The sequence below is a fragment of the Haliotis rufescens genome, unplaced genomic scaffold (assembly GCF_023055435.1).
Source record: "Haliotis rufescens isolate VD_foot unplaced genomic scaffold, xgHalRufe1.0.p SCAF_11, whole genome shotgun sequence".
Lineage (NCBI taxonomy): Eukaryota > Metazoa > Mollusca > Gastropoda > Lepetellida > Haliotidae > Haliotis > Haliotis rufescens.
The window spans coordinates 963,516-979,786 of NW_025963791.1; the positions used below are offsets into that span (position 1 = coordinate 963,516).

The following is a 16,271-nucleotide window of genomic DNA, read 5'->3' on the forward strand; positions in this document are numbered from 1 at the left end:
AGTCTGTGGGAGATATCGAGCAAGTGCAGCCTATTGTCTGTGGGAGATGTCAAGCAGGTGCACCCTATTGTCTGTGGGAGATGTCAAGCAGGCGCACCCTATTGTCTGTGGGAGATGTCAAGCAGGTGCACCCTATAGTCTGTGGGAGATGTCAAGCAGGCGCACCCTATTGTCTGTGGGAGATGTCAAGCAGGTGCACCCTATTGTCTGTGGGAGATGTCAAGCAAGTGCACCCTATTGTCTGTGGGAGATGTCGAGCAGGTGTACCCTATTGTCTGTGGGAGATGTCGAGCAGGTGCATCCTATAGTCTGTGGGAGATGTCAAGCAGGTGCATCCTATAGTCTGTGGGAGATGTTGAGCAGGTGCATCCTATAGTCTGTGGGAGATGTCAAGCAGGTGCACCCTATTGTCTGTGGGAGATATCGAGCGGGTGCACCCTATTGTCTGTGGGAGATATCGAGCAGGTGCACCCTATTGTCTGTGGGAGATGTCAAGCAGGTGCACCCTATAGTCTGTGGGAGATATCGAGCAAGTGCAGCCTATTGTCTGTGGGAGATGTCAAGCAGGTGCACCCTATTGTCTGTGGGAGATGTCAAGCAGGCGCACCCTATTGTCTGTGGGAGATGTCAAGCAGGTGCACCCTATAGTCTGTGGGAGATGTCGTGCAGGCGCACCCTATTGTCTGTGGGAGACGTCAAGCAGGTGCACCATATTGTCTGTGGGAGATGTCAAGCAAGTGCACCCTATTGTCTGTGGGAGATGTCGAGCAGGTGTACCCTATTGTCTGTGGGAGATGTCGAGCAGGTGCATCCTATAGTCTGTGGGAGATGTCAAGCAAGTGCATCCTATAGTCTGTGGGAGATGTTGAGCAGGTGCATCCTATAGTCTGTGGGAGATGTCGAGCAGGTGCATCCTATAGTCTGTGGGAGATGTCGAGCAGGTGCACCCTTACTCATTGTGGGAGATGTTGAGCAGGTGCATCCTATAATCTGTGGTAGATGTCGAGCAGGTGTACCCTATAGTCTGTGGGAGATGTCAAGCAAGTGCATCCTATAGTCTGTGGGAGATGTTGAGCAAGTGCACCCTATTGTCTGTGGGAGATGTCGAGCAAGTGCATCCTATAGTCTGTGGGAGATGTCAAGCAGGTGCATCCTATAGTCTGTGGGAGATGTCAAGCAAGTGCACCCTATTGTCTGTGGGAGATGTCGAGCAAGTGCATCCTATAGTCTGTGGGAGATGTCGAGCAGGTGCATCCTATAGTCTGTGGGAGATGTCGAGCAGGTGCACCCTATTGCCTGTGCATGTTATACCTGATTTCATGGTGTGTTTTCCCGCTTACGAGTTCTAGTCTAGGCAGTGTAAAGAATCTTTATTTCACTGTTATGACCCATTTGTTTGGGTGGTGACCATGGTGATGCTGGGATGTGTTCAGATGAAATGTCGTTTAGAAACTGGAGGCTTTGTTCAATCATGTTTCCGCATAGCATCAAAAGAAGAAGGTAGAAATGCATAGTGTCAGTTAGGATAAGTACATAGGCATATAGGTATATGGGGTCACAGGGCTAGCACAGAATGTGTAAAGTGCCACAGTTCACTGTGCAGAGTTACATCCCTTAGCCATGCCAGGATCTAATGATCATGGGTTCGATGGTTCAATAGGTTTTATGTTAGCCCAGATTATAATGCTTGGTTGGTGAGCACCCTACTTCTGCTATTGGTGGTAAACATCTGCTACCTGCCTACCTGCATCACTGAGCATTGTTAAGACCTAGTGTGAAAAGTCATCAATATGATAGTTTGCTTTCAGCATGAATATAATATCAGTTCATTATAATGAGACAAGTGTATGTTGACCTTGTAGGAGTGGTCTGAACCAGGATGACATGCGGATCATGTACAAGTACCTCACCACCAGCCTCTTCCCCTCCCACATGGAACAGGAGCTACACGGTGGCGGTGGCGGACAGTCTCGCTCCCCCTCATCTGGACAGACACCACACTTTGCTCAGTGAGGACTTTCTTTGTTGGAACTAGATCATTCTGTATTGTTATACCTCATTTCAATGTAGACCCCTAAATCATGTGACTGACTCTGACCTCGAATATTGACTGGTCACGTGATTAGTATTGACCTGTCACGTGATGAGTCTTGATCATCTGCTAGAAAACAAGATGGTGTCTGGTACAAACGTTTCTTTGTTCGCAGCTATGTTACTGTACTGAAACAGGACGGATTAAAGACTTCATAAACTTATACAGTGAATTTTAGTTTAACAAAACGGATGATGACTCTCAACGTTTCTATGCGAAAACAAGGACCCTCGGACCCGACCCCTTACCTGTGTCCTCAGTTTGAGCAGAGCACCTCAGGGGTCAGTTCCTCCGGTCCTTGTTTTCTCCTATTGACCTCATCAAGAGTAATTATTTCTATAATAATACTGCAGTGGTATTGAGAATTTTGAAAAAGTTGCAGAAAACAAGTGTTGATATTTAGCAGTAGTTTTCTTCCTCAGATGATAATGTTTTTTTCATAGTATAATATGATTGATTGTTAAACAGTGTATACTATTCCGTGATAATTACTGGATGTGGAAGAAAGGTTTATATAGCTAGGTTAAAGTAAGCTCCTTGGTATATGCCCCTCGTTTGATACAAATCTGACGGTGTTGGCTTATTGGAATCTAGACAGGGTTGGTCACTTTTTCAAAAGAACCAGCACCTGTCCACTGGATACTGATCTTATGCTGGTACCACCATGCTAGGTCCAGCTTTGGCTGACATTTTGAACTGTCAAATTAGCAACACAGTGATGTGGCTCTGTATTATATATAAGTCACACTATGGCTGAAATATTGCCGACATGGTTTCAAATATTAACTCACTCACTGTTTTATATGAGCAATTGTGCACTGTTGTTTAAGACAAAACTATGTGAATGGCTTTCCACAGATGTACAAACATAGGGATCAAACTGTTTGTCATAATGGTATTTACTTGTTGCAGATTTATAGCAGGTCCCCCAAGCCTGAAGGATGAGGGCAACCTCGGCAAAATCCCCCATGTCTTCATCAACACAGAGGAGGAGAACGAGGAGTGTCAGCTGCTGGTGTACAAGGCCATGAGCTCCAGTATCTGTATGCTGGTCAATGGTGAGTATAGCCATGAGCTCCAGTATCTGTATGCTGGTCAATGGTGAGTATAGCCATGAGCTCCAGTATCTGTATGCTGGTCAATGGTGAGTATAGCCATGAGCTCCAGTATCTGTATGCTGGTCAATGGTGAGTATAGCCATGAGCTCCAGTGGCTGTATGCTGGTCAATGGTGAGTATAGCCATGAGCTCCAGTATCTGTATGCTGGTCAATGGTGAGTATAGCCATGAGCTCCAGTGGCTGTATGCTGGTCAATGGTGAGTATAGCCATGAGCTCCAGTATCTGTATGCTGGTCAATGTTGAGTATAGCCATGAGCTCAAGTATCTGTATGCTGGTCAATGGTGAGTATAGCCATGAGCTCCAGTGGCTGTATGCTGGTCAATGGTGAGTATAGCCATGAGCTCCAGTATCTGTATGCTGGTCAATGGTGAGTATAGCCATGAGCTCAAGTATCTGTATGCTGGTCAATGTTGAGTATAGCCATGAGCTCAAGTATCTGTATGCTGGTCAATGGTGAGTATATCCATGAGCTCCAGTGGCTGTATGCTGGTCAATGGTGAGTATAGCCATGAGCTCCAGTATCTGTATGCTGGTCAATGGTGAGTATAGCCATGAGCTCCAGTATCTGTATGCTGGTCAATGGTGAGTATAGCCTTAGCTCCAGTGTCTGTATGCTGGTCAATGGTGAGTATAGCCATGAGCTCCAGTATCTGTATGCTGGTCAATGGTGAGTATAGCTGTGAACTCCAGTGGCTGTATGCTGGTCAATGGTGAGTATAGCCATGAGCTCCAGTATCTGTATGCTGGTCAATGGTGAGTATAGCTGTGAACTCCAGTGGCTGTATGCTGGTCAATGGTGAGTATAGCCATGAGCTCCAGTATATGTATGCTGGTCAATGGTGAGTATAGCTGTGAACTCCAGTGGCTGTATGCTGGTCAATGGTGAGTATAGCCATGAGCTCCAGTATCTGTATGCTGGTCAATGGTGAGTATAGCCATGAGCTCCAGTATCTGTATGCTGGTCAATGGTGAGTATAGCCATGAGCTCGAGTATCTGTATGCTGGTCAATGGTGAGTATAGCTGTGAACTCCAGTGGCTGTATGCTGGTCAATGGTGAGTATAGCCATGAGCTCCAGTATCTGTATGCTGGTCAATGGTGAGTATAGCTGTGAACTCCAGTGGCTGTATGCTGGTCAATGGTGAGTATAGCCATGAGCTCCAGTATCTGTATGCTGGTCAATGGTGAGTATAGCTGTGAACTCCAGTGGCTGTATGCTGGTCAATGGTGAGTATAGCTGTGAACTCCAGTGGCTGTATGCTGGTCAATGGTGAGTATAGCCATGAGCTCCAGTATCTGTATGCTGGTCAATGGTGAGTATAGCTGTGAACTCCAGTGGCTGTATGCTGGTCAATGGTGAGTATAGCCATGAGCTCCAGTATATGTATGCTGGTCAATGGTGAGTATAGCTGTGAACTCCAGTGGCTGTATGCTGGTCAATGGTGAGTATAGCCATGAGCTCCAGTATCTGTATGCTGGTCAATGGTGAGTATAGCCATGAGCTCCAGTATCTGTATGCTGGTCAATGGTGAGTATAGCCATGAGCTCGAGTATCTGTATGCTGGTCAATGGTGAGTATAGCTGTGAACTCCAGTGGCTGTATGCTGGTCAATGGTGAGTATAGCCATGAGCTCCAGTATCTGTATGCTGGTCAATGGTGAGTATAGCTGTGAACTCCAGTGGCTGTATGCTGGTCAATGGTGAGTATAGCCATGAGCTCCAGTATCTGTATGCTGGTCAATGGTGAGTATAGCTGTGAACTCCAGTGGCTGTATGCTGGTCAATGGTGAGTATAGCCATGAGCTCCAGTATCTGTATGCTGGTCAATGGTGAGTATAGCCATGAGCTCCAGTATCTGTATGCTGGTCAATGGTGAGTATAGCCATGAGCTCCAGTATCTGTATGCTGGTCAATGGTGAGTATAGCCTTAGCTCCAGTGGCTGTATGCTGGTCAATGGTGAGTATAGCTGTGAACTCCAGTGGCTGTAAAGCTGTGAACTGTATGTGTACGCTGGTATACACTACTAACTTGCACCCTGAGTATGCCACCATGTACATGTAGGAGAGGGAGATGCTCACACACACTGTTTGTCAGGCCATAATACATGCATCCACTCACTCCATGATAATGGTGTGTTACGTGGCGCTCCCAGCAAGCTCTCTTAAACTAGATGTTGAGTGCATATAAACCCACTCACATTGAGGATGTTCGGATGCATCTACAGCATTACTACATACAATCATGAGTTGGTATTTGTTGCATGTAAATAGCACACATTTTGTCACACGTTTAATATGCATAATATGAATGGCAATGGCAAAATGTATTTTGTGGCAAGCAACATTTATATGCAGCCTGTACACTCAAAAAAGGATTGCTTCATCACATTGATATTACTCAAACCATGAAATGAAGGTCATATTGATGTAAACTGAAGGTTATCAAAGTACTATAAATAATTTATGGATTTATTATTGTAAAAACAAGGACATGAGATTTGTGTACATTTTGTTTCAGTCAAAAATACAGTTTCGTTTGACATGTGTCGGAAGCTGGATGGATTTCTTGGTCCACAGATGAGCAAGTTGTCATCGGACATCAGCGAGCAGTACTCCAAGAGGCCTGCCGCTCTCAGGTACATGGAGAACCTTAGTACCACAACTACAATGTGGTGTTGTGGGACCTAGCTCATTGTGTGTCATTGTACCCCACTGACATGGGTCTTAGGTGCAGCTTTCAACCAGTGGTCATCTTCCCAGGGCAAGGGCGTTAAGTGACTATAAAAGTCCAGTTTCCATCCTTGCCGAACTAGGCTGCAATTATGGAGTTACATTTTGGCTGGACTAACGAGTCTATGCATAGTCCAATCAAAACTGCGTTACGAACTGGACACCCGGTTCGTAAACAACATGGATTTCAATGTGCAGCATCGACTGCAGGATTTGCAAAGCCTGTGTACCGCCAATTTGGTGTCGACAGATATTTTGCAAATTGTTTTATGTTTTTTATCAAGGTACTCACGTGATTTGATGCACTTCGTGAGATAAGGCCCCATTAGATCTTGATTATCGATCAGATCGTCTTGACTGGGTGCCGCCATTTTGTTTGAAGCAAGTGCAAGTGATATGAGAAATGGAATCTGATTGGTCAATAGGAGGAACATAGAAGGGACATAACTCATAATAGCCACTGGTGGTGCTAAAATCGAGCCTGGAAATTCCAGCCTAGTTCGGCAAGGGTGGAAACTTGACTTTTATAGTCAGTTAACTCCCTTGCCTTGGGAAGATGACCAGTGGCTTGCCTCAACAAGACTTGATTATTTAGAGGTTGCCATGATATAGATGCAATATTGCTGACTACAGCATAAAAGAGCTATGATTCTGTTCAAAGCAGCTTTGAACCCAACTCACTAACCTTGAACCCTTCATACATTGATGTATTGTTACTACAAGCTAAGCCATAAGCTGTTTGGAATAAGAGTATCTGTGACATGAAGCCTGATGAGAAGTATAAGTCTTTATTATATACTTCAATGTGAAAGACGGGAGTTTTCTGAAGTTGAGAAAAGTGATATTTTCACTGGAGTGAACATAACTCTTTGACGGAACTGTTGTTATACAAGAGTTGCCTCCCCACAAATTGTTCCCCTTTATCTTAAGTGTATAGCCAATACAAAAACTGTTGACTTCCTTCTTACGTTAGTTCCACATTGAAAAGGCAAAATAATGACAGAATGTCATTTATGGAGTTAACCCTTGTAGTTTGTAATTCTCTTGAATATGTTTCGTTGTAAACTGTAAATTTCTCATTTAACTCGTCCATTGAGACTGTTGAGCCATTTTTGTTACTTGACCAGCGTGTATTCTTTCGCTTCCAACAGCGGTCTTGTAGATTTCAAGAATATTTTTTGTTAAAGTTGATTTTGTATATAATCATATCTAAATGTATGACAAAGAATTTTCGTGACCCTAAATATTTTTTGTTAGTTTGCTTTATATTTGTTAAGATTTTGCAAACTACTTTTTCACTAGTAAATACAAGGGGTGGTGAACTGTCACTGTGTGTTAGGTAGGGAGAATTTAGGTTTCATTGTTTTACATTTGTAATGAAATAATTTAATTTTCTTGTGGACAACTAAACAAAAATTACATAATGAATAGGATGTTCCATTTGTCAAGTGAAATGTCATGTTTCTCTCACTGAGTGACAGAGGGAATGGAGATATTTTGACGAGTGGTGTAACATGAAATATCCTCTATTTACTTGCCTGTTTCACAGCACCACTGACCCCCAGTTTAAGTATATATACTTCAACCACATGAACCTGGCACAGAAGACCACAGTCCACATCGAGATCCGGAAACTGACCGGGGTCAACATCCCCCAGGAGACACTGCGCCTTCTGGCGGACATCAACGCTGACCTCACAAGGTACAACAGATTCCGTATATTGTTTAAGATAGTGTCACTTTTTGGTTCCACCATTTTTTAACGCTCTGCTTGCCTCTAACTATAATATGCAAACACTGACGAAGAGTTAATCATTTCTTCTCTAACTCATAAATAATTCCGTATTTCTTGAGGAAACTTGAGTAGCACATTGGATATCACACAACCATGTTGGTAATCTGATTAAGATAGGTCTCCAGCAACCTATGCTTGTTTTGACAGGTTAAAAAGAGGATCGGGTGGTCAAGCTTGGTGACTTAATCAATTGTGTGACATTGTTTCCTGACAGAGTGGGACGTTGCTCATGTTGTAGTATTTTTAAAAACCCGCAAGAAAGGAACAGCATACATCAATTCAGGAAATCTTTCCTTGTCATGCTATTTTGTTATATAGTTTTAATTTTTTAACTTATCCTGCATTACTCCTTAATGCATTTACTGCTTGTTCTTGGCAGAAGGGACAGCTGTGTGAGGTCTTGCTGAAGAAGTTGTTCCAACTGGTTGTGTGGCTAATCCTATCACACAACTTCTTCTTCAGCAAGACCTCACACAGCTCTTCCTTGTCAAGAACAAGCAGTAAATCATTACGGAGTAATGCAGGATAAGTATACAAATGTAAAAAATAACTAGTTTGTACTAGATTTAGGGTTTTGAAATGTAACATTGCCATCAAATTAAAAGCTCCGCCTACTGAAAAAGTACCATCACTGTTTCACATTCTTGGAAGGTGTAGGAAGCATCTAGAATGGAGGGATTCATTTGGTTTAGTCATCAGTCATAATATCACTTGTACTCAGACGCTTTGATAATAACCTATTGGGTATAACCACTTATAATGAGATATCTGACATATTGTTTTTGTGATTTAAAAGGGTGGGGGGTATTGATGACTTTATCTTCTTGTGTTTTTTGTTACAATGTTTATGGATGTGCTGTTTCATTCTGACAATTTGCAATACATGTTGTCATGGTTTTAGTAACTGACGTGAAATGTTGTAGTCACATGATGAGAGTGAAATAGTAGCAAGAGTTACAAGAGTGAAGTCATCCAAAAGAAAGTTGTTGGTTCTCAGAAAAACCCTTGTCAGAAACCCTGCATAAAACAATGAAACTCTTGTAGCATAAGAAGAAATAACATACGTAAGTTCCAATAACTCTCCAGATTATTTACTGACAACCAATTGGTGTTATCTTGTCAGTGTTTATAGCAAGTGTTGTTTCCAGGGGTAACGAGGATGGAGAAACGATAGTGAAGACGCTGTCAGACTACTGGGTGGTTGGGAAGAAATCTGACCAGCGGGAGTTCTATGTCGTCATCAATCAGAAGAATGCCAATCTCATAGAAATCAATGGTAAGCATGTAATCAGAGAAAGCATGCTGGAATGTGTTTCTTTAGTTTGTTTGGCACATCTGTTTCTAAAACGTGAAAAGTAAATATAAGATTTAGTGTTGAAGTAAAATCTGTTATCTTATGAAAACATGAATTAATTGTTTAAGAAATAATCCCTTTTTTAGGTTTACAGAATTTACTCTTAACATAAATATTCCTTTGTAAGCATTATATTACCCAACAGTGAAACATCAGTACTGTAACAAAATGTTTCCATTGTATTTAACAGCACATTTTATTCATGGATCATATATGTATCCCAATAGTTTCTTATTATAGACATGGTGACTTCCTCTCCTTAAACACTAAGAGGTGGTGAGGTGAAATGGGGTTTAACGTCGCGTCCAAGATTATTGCACTTGTATAGCGAAGTGCATGTACGTGTGTGTGTTTGTGTGGCTGCTTGTACTAGTCCGGACTGATGCCGATTTATAGTGCTAGCTCACTGAGATACCATGCCGCAGTCTAACATGAATACCCCACTCAGACACAGTATACTGACTCCGAGCCGACCAGTCCTTGTTTTAGCCCCTTAATGCCGAGCGCCAGACAGGGTAACAACAAGTACCATCTTTTAACGTCTTTTGGTATGACGCGGTTGGGGATCGAACCCTGGACCTTCTGCTCTCCGGGCGGACGCTCTAACAATAAACCACGGAGGCGGTTACTTAAACACTAAGAAGAGAAAAGGGAAATGTCTGAGTGAAGAAACCCTACAATCTTCTCCCAATACCATTCCAGCATCACCGGTGTTCAACATAGTATATTCATTAGTATGACATAACTTAGAACTAGAGGATCTTTTTAAACTTTGACCCCTGCACCCCATTCAACTTTTTACACTTGATGAGTGATCTCCCCTTTATTGAGCAGCCATTCACTGGGCACATGTTAACAATTTGTTTTTTGTTACAGAGGAAGTGAAGAAGCTATGCTCAATGCACCTGAACAGTATATTCTTCCTGGACTGATACCTGCACTGTGTAAATAATATGCCATCTGTCTGGATGCATGTATGAATAATATCCCAGCTGCAGAGATGCCTGGCTGTGGACGGAGCTTGTTGATGACAGAAGCTTGCTAGTTCTGTTGTCGTGTGTCACATCCATATGGACACTTTAATTTCAAGAATAGTAGGATATCCAAATTTGACTTGCGTAAAAAAGCCTACATGATGGAAATGTGCATTGTGTGAGGTGAGGATACAGTAGTTGTTGATGTTTTCAAGATATCAAGTTATGGATGCCTTGAGCACAGTTACTGGTAGACATCTAAAAAACATCCGGAAAATGTTTTCACCGGAGGCCTTTCCCAAACTTTCACCAACATTAATATGACCTAATCATCAACATATGTCAAGCATGTCCTCTCTAACCATGACTTTCCTCCCACATTAAGCTGACACGCCGTGATATAACTGGAATACTGTTAAAAGCAGCGTTAAACCCAACTCACTCACTCACTCACACACTCTAACCATGAGGCTTGACCTACCAACAATATCTTTCACAGTAAGGCTACTAGGCTACAGCTGTTAACAAAACAGATGTCACTATCACTAATGTAACACAATTTGCGTAGATTAATGGTAGATGTTTACATGAACAAATTGTAATTTTCAGAAATCAACCCAATTTGATTGATGTTTATCACGGGGTATACTTGCCATTGAAAGATTCAGTCAAGGGAAGGGTAACACAGGTTTAGTGGACACTGATTGATCATGACACCAGAACAAAATCTGTAAAAAATAGTTGAAGCAGTTATTATTAAATAAAAGGTAAATTGTCATGACAATTATTATGTCAACCAAAAATATTCTTGTTTATTGTGTTGATAATCATGCCCGAAGATTCACCAACTATTGTGCTGGTAGATATGACTGGAAAGTGAAATCATGACAATGTAGCAGCTGTGTGTGTGTGCAAATCCACTTCACATTAGATGAGAATTCACTAGATGTGCATCACAAGATGTGTATATATATATTTATATGCCAGTGCATTCACAGTATGTTTATTCTGCTGTATATTAAAATTATTATGGTATTTTTTGTAAATAAATTATGCTCCAAGAATCTGATTTTTTTAATATTTTCATGTCTGTATACAATATCTCACTTATAAGGCCATAGTCAAATGATGTTTAGAATTAGTATCACCAACATTCCAAGAGCAGAAAACAATTGTCTCAATTGTGTGGTTATTTGAGATCACTCATTATTTTGTCAAATAGCCCCGCCATGAAGTGCAAGGGGGATATATGAATGGGTGCCGTCCGTCCGTCCTTCTGTCCGTCACATTTCGTTTCCGGAGCAGACCTTGAAAACCATACCATAATTCTTCACCAAACCTGGCACATAGATAGGTCTAGTGGTGAACTGGTGCCTTTTTATAATTTGGAATTTAAAAAAAATAAAAACAATTCGAGTTTCCATGGCAACGACTTTGATTTAGACTGAAAATGGCGGTAGTCCGCGTTTCCGGAGCAGATTTTGAAAACCGTACCATATTCCTTCACCAAACTTGGTACATAGATAGGTCTAGTGGTGAACTGGTGCCTTTTGATAGTTTGGGATTTAAAAAAATAATAATTCGAGTTTCCAAAACGACTTTGATTTAGACTGAAAAAGGCGGTAGTCCTCGTTTCCGGAGCAGATTTTGAAAACCGTACCATATTTCTTCACCAAACTTGGCTCATAATGTCATCTCGCAGTATTGAATACATTTCCTTTCTTGCTGGTAAGTTCTGCATTGCTTGAGTGTATGTTCCTCCAAAAGTGTCATGGACACGGTTGTTGCATTCACTGACTAACTTCATGCAGAAACACAACTCATTACAAATACAACAGTGTAACTGATCTTAAACCTACTCAACTGTATAAACACTGCCTCCTATCCTGTATATATTCTTGTCAACCATACTCTGTACTTCACTTGCTTGATAACGGTGTTAGAACCCACACCGAAACCATCGCTCCTAATTGTAATAAAGAAGTTCTCGTCGATATGTCTCATCCTTACTCATTACAAATACAGTTACATATTCTATCATAAACTGCAGATGGCAAAACAACACCAGTAATAACTGTTTTAGTGCTGCAATTAGGCCATTTACAAAAAGGCCCAGTGAACATAGTTCACAGGAGCTAATGCATGTCATAATGGCGGGGGATATGAGTATTTCATGCTTGTTATTAAACGAAATAAAATAATAGATAATGACCCATGTCTTACAACCTTGGTTATGCAGTGTGTTATATATCACATTACACTAAAAAGAATCTACTCGTGGGAGTAAGAAACACCGTGTTAGGTGAAGAGGAAGACAGACAACACAGAAGTTTTGAAATGAATTGAAAATGTGACAACTCCTTTGCTTTACTTGTACTTGAACTCCGATGGCATACAAGGTATGACAGTCACAAAACTGAAAAAAAGTAGAAGGTCATTTGAAAAATTCGAAGTTATTTTACTGTGAGAGAGTCGTCAGCAATACTCTAGCTATATCATCATAGTCACAAATATCTGGTTGGTCACATGAGCACCTACCTACCCAGCCAGTACGATGACTAGTCAGGTCACTCACTTGAGTCATGTCTCCATTGTTCCTGTCATCTGCTTCCTGAATGGCAGACGTCAAACACGTGCATATATGCAATGGCAGTTGATGTGGACCACCCTCCCAGGGTTGCTGCTTTATTGTAGATATAGTCCAGGAGGGGAACACCCAGTGTACGGAAGGTGTGACACTTGGTCCTATTGGGCTGTCAAACAGTGGAATGACTTTTTGAGTGTGGGTCAGTGTTCCAGATGGGTTCGTGGTGACGATTTTGAGCTTACCTGTAGGTATGTGATTTTGAGCTTACCTGTAGGTACGTGATTTTGAGCTTACCTGTAGGTATTTTAGAACATGGTCCTTCTGGTGACCATATATTAACAGTATTTGATGTTTAACAAATTTGGAAAAAACTATTTTACATATATTTTAGGCATAATTGTAATCCAGCAAAAGCCAACTGTCAAATACAAAAATCATAAAGGTTTCTGTTTGTTTAGTTTCTAGGGTTGTTAAATACATTTCTTTAATATTCATTTCATGATATCAACCAAAACAAATACTATTTTCATCCAATTACTTATCCTGTTAAATATATACTCAAATGCAAAACTTATTAAGACAAGGATTTCTTCACTTACAAACTTTTATATGAAATTTGGGATTTGAACCAGGAAAATGTTTATTGAAAATTCTCGAAAAAATGCAACCAATCATTATGTCGCTGGTGTTGCATGTTTTTTACTAATTAACAAATATTGGAAAAACATTGCATCACATGTCCAACCTCATATCAGTGGAACTGCAGAGCGCTGGGAAAAAAACTTTTTAATCGTTTTGATGAGATTTCACCATGCTAAATGATGTCGAGCCATAGGAATGTTTGAAACCGGTGATTTGCAGTGTGACGTCGCACGTCAATTCAACGTCCACAGGAACATCACATGGCACGTTATCAATAGAACAAGCACATCAAAGACCATCCCCTGACCGGACGCCCACCCGTCATAACCCCCCCCCCCCCCCCCCCCACCCCACCCCACCCCACCCCGCCAAGGCATGTGAATTCTTCGACACAGGTTCCAAATAGCAAGTCTCACAGCCTGTACTATCCCTGGCAACAGAGGCGCATCTGCGAGGACAGCCCAAGGACGTCTGAGCATCTGTGGCATCCGCAGAGCATCTGTGGCGATGCGCCAAGCCAGACGTCTCCAGTGTGCAGACAACACTTGCGTGGACTACACATTGCAAGAGTTGTGCAGCAGTATCTGACACAGAAGGTTTCATTAAGCTGTTTATGGACGCAGTCTTACGGGGGCTCATTTACTCCAACACATATGGTCAATAACACTGATCTTGCTGAAGAATCTTCAAAGAAACTTGATGTAACCGAGGGAGGAGGGCTCACCAAATAGTTATTGAAGCAATGGCGGTCGTTCTCCGATTGGGTATAGTTTTGTCAGAGATACAGATACAACCGTTGACTTTCAAACAGGAAGCAGACATGATGTCACACCTCTTTGTTTTCTGGAACAAAATCTTCACAGATGTCGGAATTCCTATTTGAGTTTATTCAGGCACAAAGAGATTGGAACTGCACTTGTCTGAACAGCTGGGATGATGCCTCACTTCTACTCCAGTAGCAAATGTGTGCATTACAGGAGAATCAATGTCCATGAAGCAGATTAGTGCCTTACGGGAGAATCAATGTCCATGAAGCAGATGTGTGGCTTACTGGAGAATCAATGTCCATGAAGCAGATGTGTGGCTTACTGGAGAATCAATGTCCATGAAGCAGATTAGTGCCTTACGGGAGAATCAATGTCCATGAAGCAGATGCGTGACTTACTGGAGAATCAATGTCCATGAAGCAGATTAGTGCCTTACTGGAGAATCAATGTCCATGAAGCAGATGTGTGGCTTACTGGAGAATCAATGTCCATGAAGCAGATGTATGGCTTACTGGAGAATCAATGTCCATGAAGCAGATTAGTGCCTTACGGGAGAATCAATGTCCATGAAGCAGATGTGTGGCTTACTGGAGAATCAATGTCCATGAAGCAGATGTGTGACTTACTGGAGAATCAATGTCCATGAAGCAGATGTGTGGCTTACTGGAGAATCAATGTCTATGAAGCAGATGTGTGGCTTACTGGAGAATCAATGTCCATGAAGCAGATTAGTGCCTTACGGGAGAATCAATGTCCATGAAACAGATGTGTGACTTACTGGAGAATCAATGTCCATGAAGCAGATTAGTGCCTTACGGGAGAATCAATGTCCACGAAGCAGATGTGTGGCTTACTGGAGAATCAATGTCCATGAAGCAGATGTGTGGCTTACTGGAGAATCAATGTCCATGAAGCAGATGTGTGGCTTACTGGAGAATCAATTTCCATGAAGCAGATGTGTGGCTTACTGGAGAATCAATGTCCATGAAGCAGATGTGTGACTTACTGGAGAATCAATGTCCATGAAGCAGATGTGTGACTTACTGGAGAATCAATGTCCATGAAGCAGATTAGTGCCTTACTGGAGAATCAATGTCCATAAAGCAGATGTATGGCTTACTGGAGAATCAATGACCATGAAGCAGATGTGTGACTTACTGGAGAAGAGACTCATTCACAATATTCGATCACAAGTCAACTCTGGTATGCATGCGGAATGTGAAACCTGCCGATGTACACAATGCATTATGCATGAACCTATATACGTGTTCAAATGTCACATATTATTACTCACATCAATTACCCGTGAAGAAGTAGAAATCAAGAATGCTGCACATATTTGTTCTTGTGTTGATTGATATGAAAGTATAGTACATGCTGTGCTGATATGAGGATGTTAATCACTGAAGTGCTATTATTCTACTCTGTACTGTTGATGTAACCATTTAACTTCACGTTTCATTTCGTCCCTATTTCCTTCAATCAATAGATTTCCTTCTAACACACACGACATGAAGTGCGGGTTTCGTAGGTGGTTTCATGGCCTACCATCAGAGAATAGAGTGTTTCGAGCCAACATATAATCATGAATTTATATGTGATGTGCAATGACGTCACAACAATTTTCGAACAATCCCCAATTTATGGTCTCAGACGACCAACATGGTTCACTATACACACCGAGTACAGGTGACCAAATCAGAACTCACGACTAACGTGGCGACCCCGGGTCACGAAAAGTCCCCAATACCTCATGCTTGTCGCAAGAGTTAACTGATATGGGCATCGGGCGGTCACGTGACTTGTCTGGTCGCGTCATCGTTGCTTGTTCTTTCAGTGACTGGTTACATGTCCAGACTGTATTTACAGGCCGCAATCTTAATCCATCCATAACTCACTCGCTAAGTTTGTTGGAACAATGATGATGTGTCTGGCGCTCCTGAAAATATCAACTTTGATGGTCACTCGATGAGATGAACACGTTACGTGACAAGACAGTTCTCTATATCACCATGCATGACACTACCCGGGACTCGAGGGAATGAAATGTCCCACGGCAAATATTGTACACTCGTTCACATTATCCTATCAGAACGACTGGGCAAGGAATGGTGTCTTACTACGGGCAGGGGGCAAGTTGTGCAGAAAGTGTGTGGGTGATAGTGTTACGAGAATGAGTGTATACAAAATGACCAAGTCATCACACTAAA

At 41.9% G+C, this 16,271-nt stretch overlaps 1 protein-coding gene across 1 annotated transcript in view; it reads left to right on the forward strand.

Moving 5' to 3' along the window:
- Window positions 1-11,126, forward strand: part of LOC124144585 (vacuolar fusion protein CCZ1 homolog) — a 29,154-nt gene extending 18,028 nt beyond the window's left edge. The window contains exons 7-12 of the mRNA XM_046514073.2: window positions 1,863-2,009; window positions 3,005-3,150; window positions 5,731-5,848; window positions 7,492-7,644; window positions 8,886-9,013; window positions 9,968-11,126. Coding sequence (XP_046370029.2) covers window positions 1,863-2,009; window positions 3,005-3,150; window positions 5,731-5,848; window positions 7,492-7,644; window positions 8,886-9,013; window positions 9,968-10,023 — 748 coding nt within the window. The 3' untranslated portion in view covers window positions 10,024-11,126. The remainder of the gene's footprint in view (window positions 1-1,862; window positions 2,010-3,004; window positions 3,151-5,730; window positions 5,849-7,491; window positions 7,645-8,885; window positions 9,014-9,967) is intronic.
- The last annotated feature ends 5,145 nt before the right edge of the window (window positions 11,127-16,271 follow it).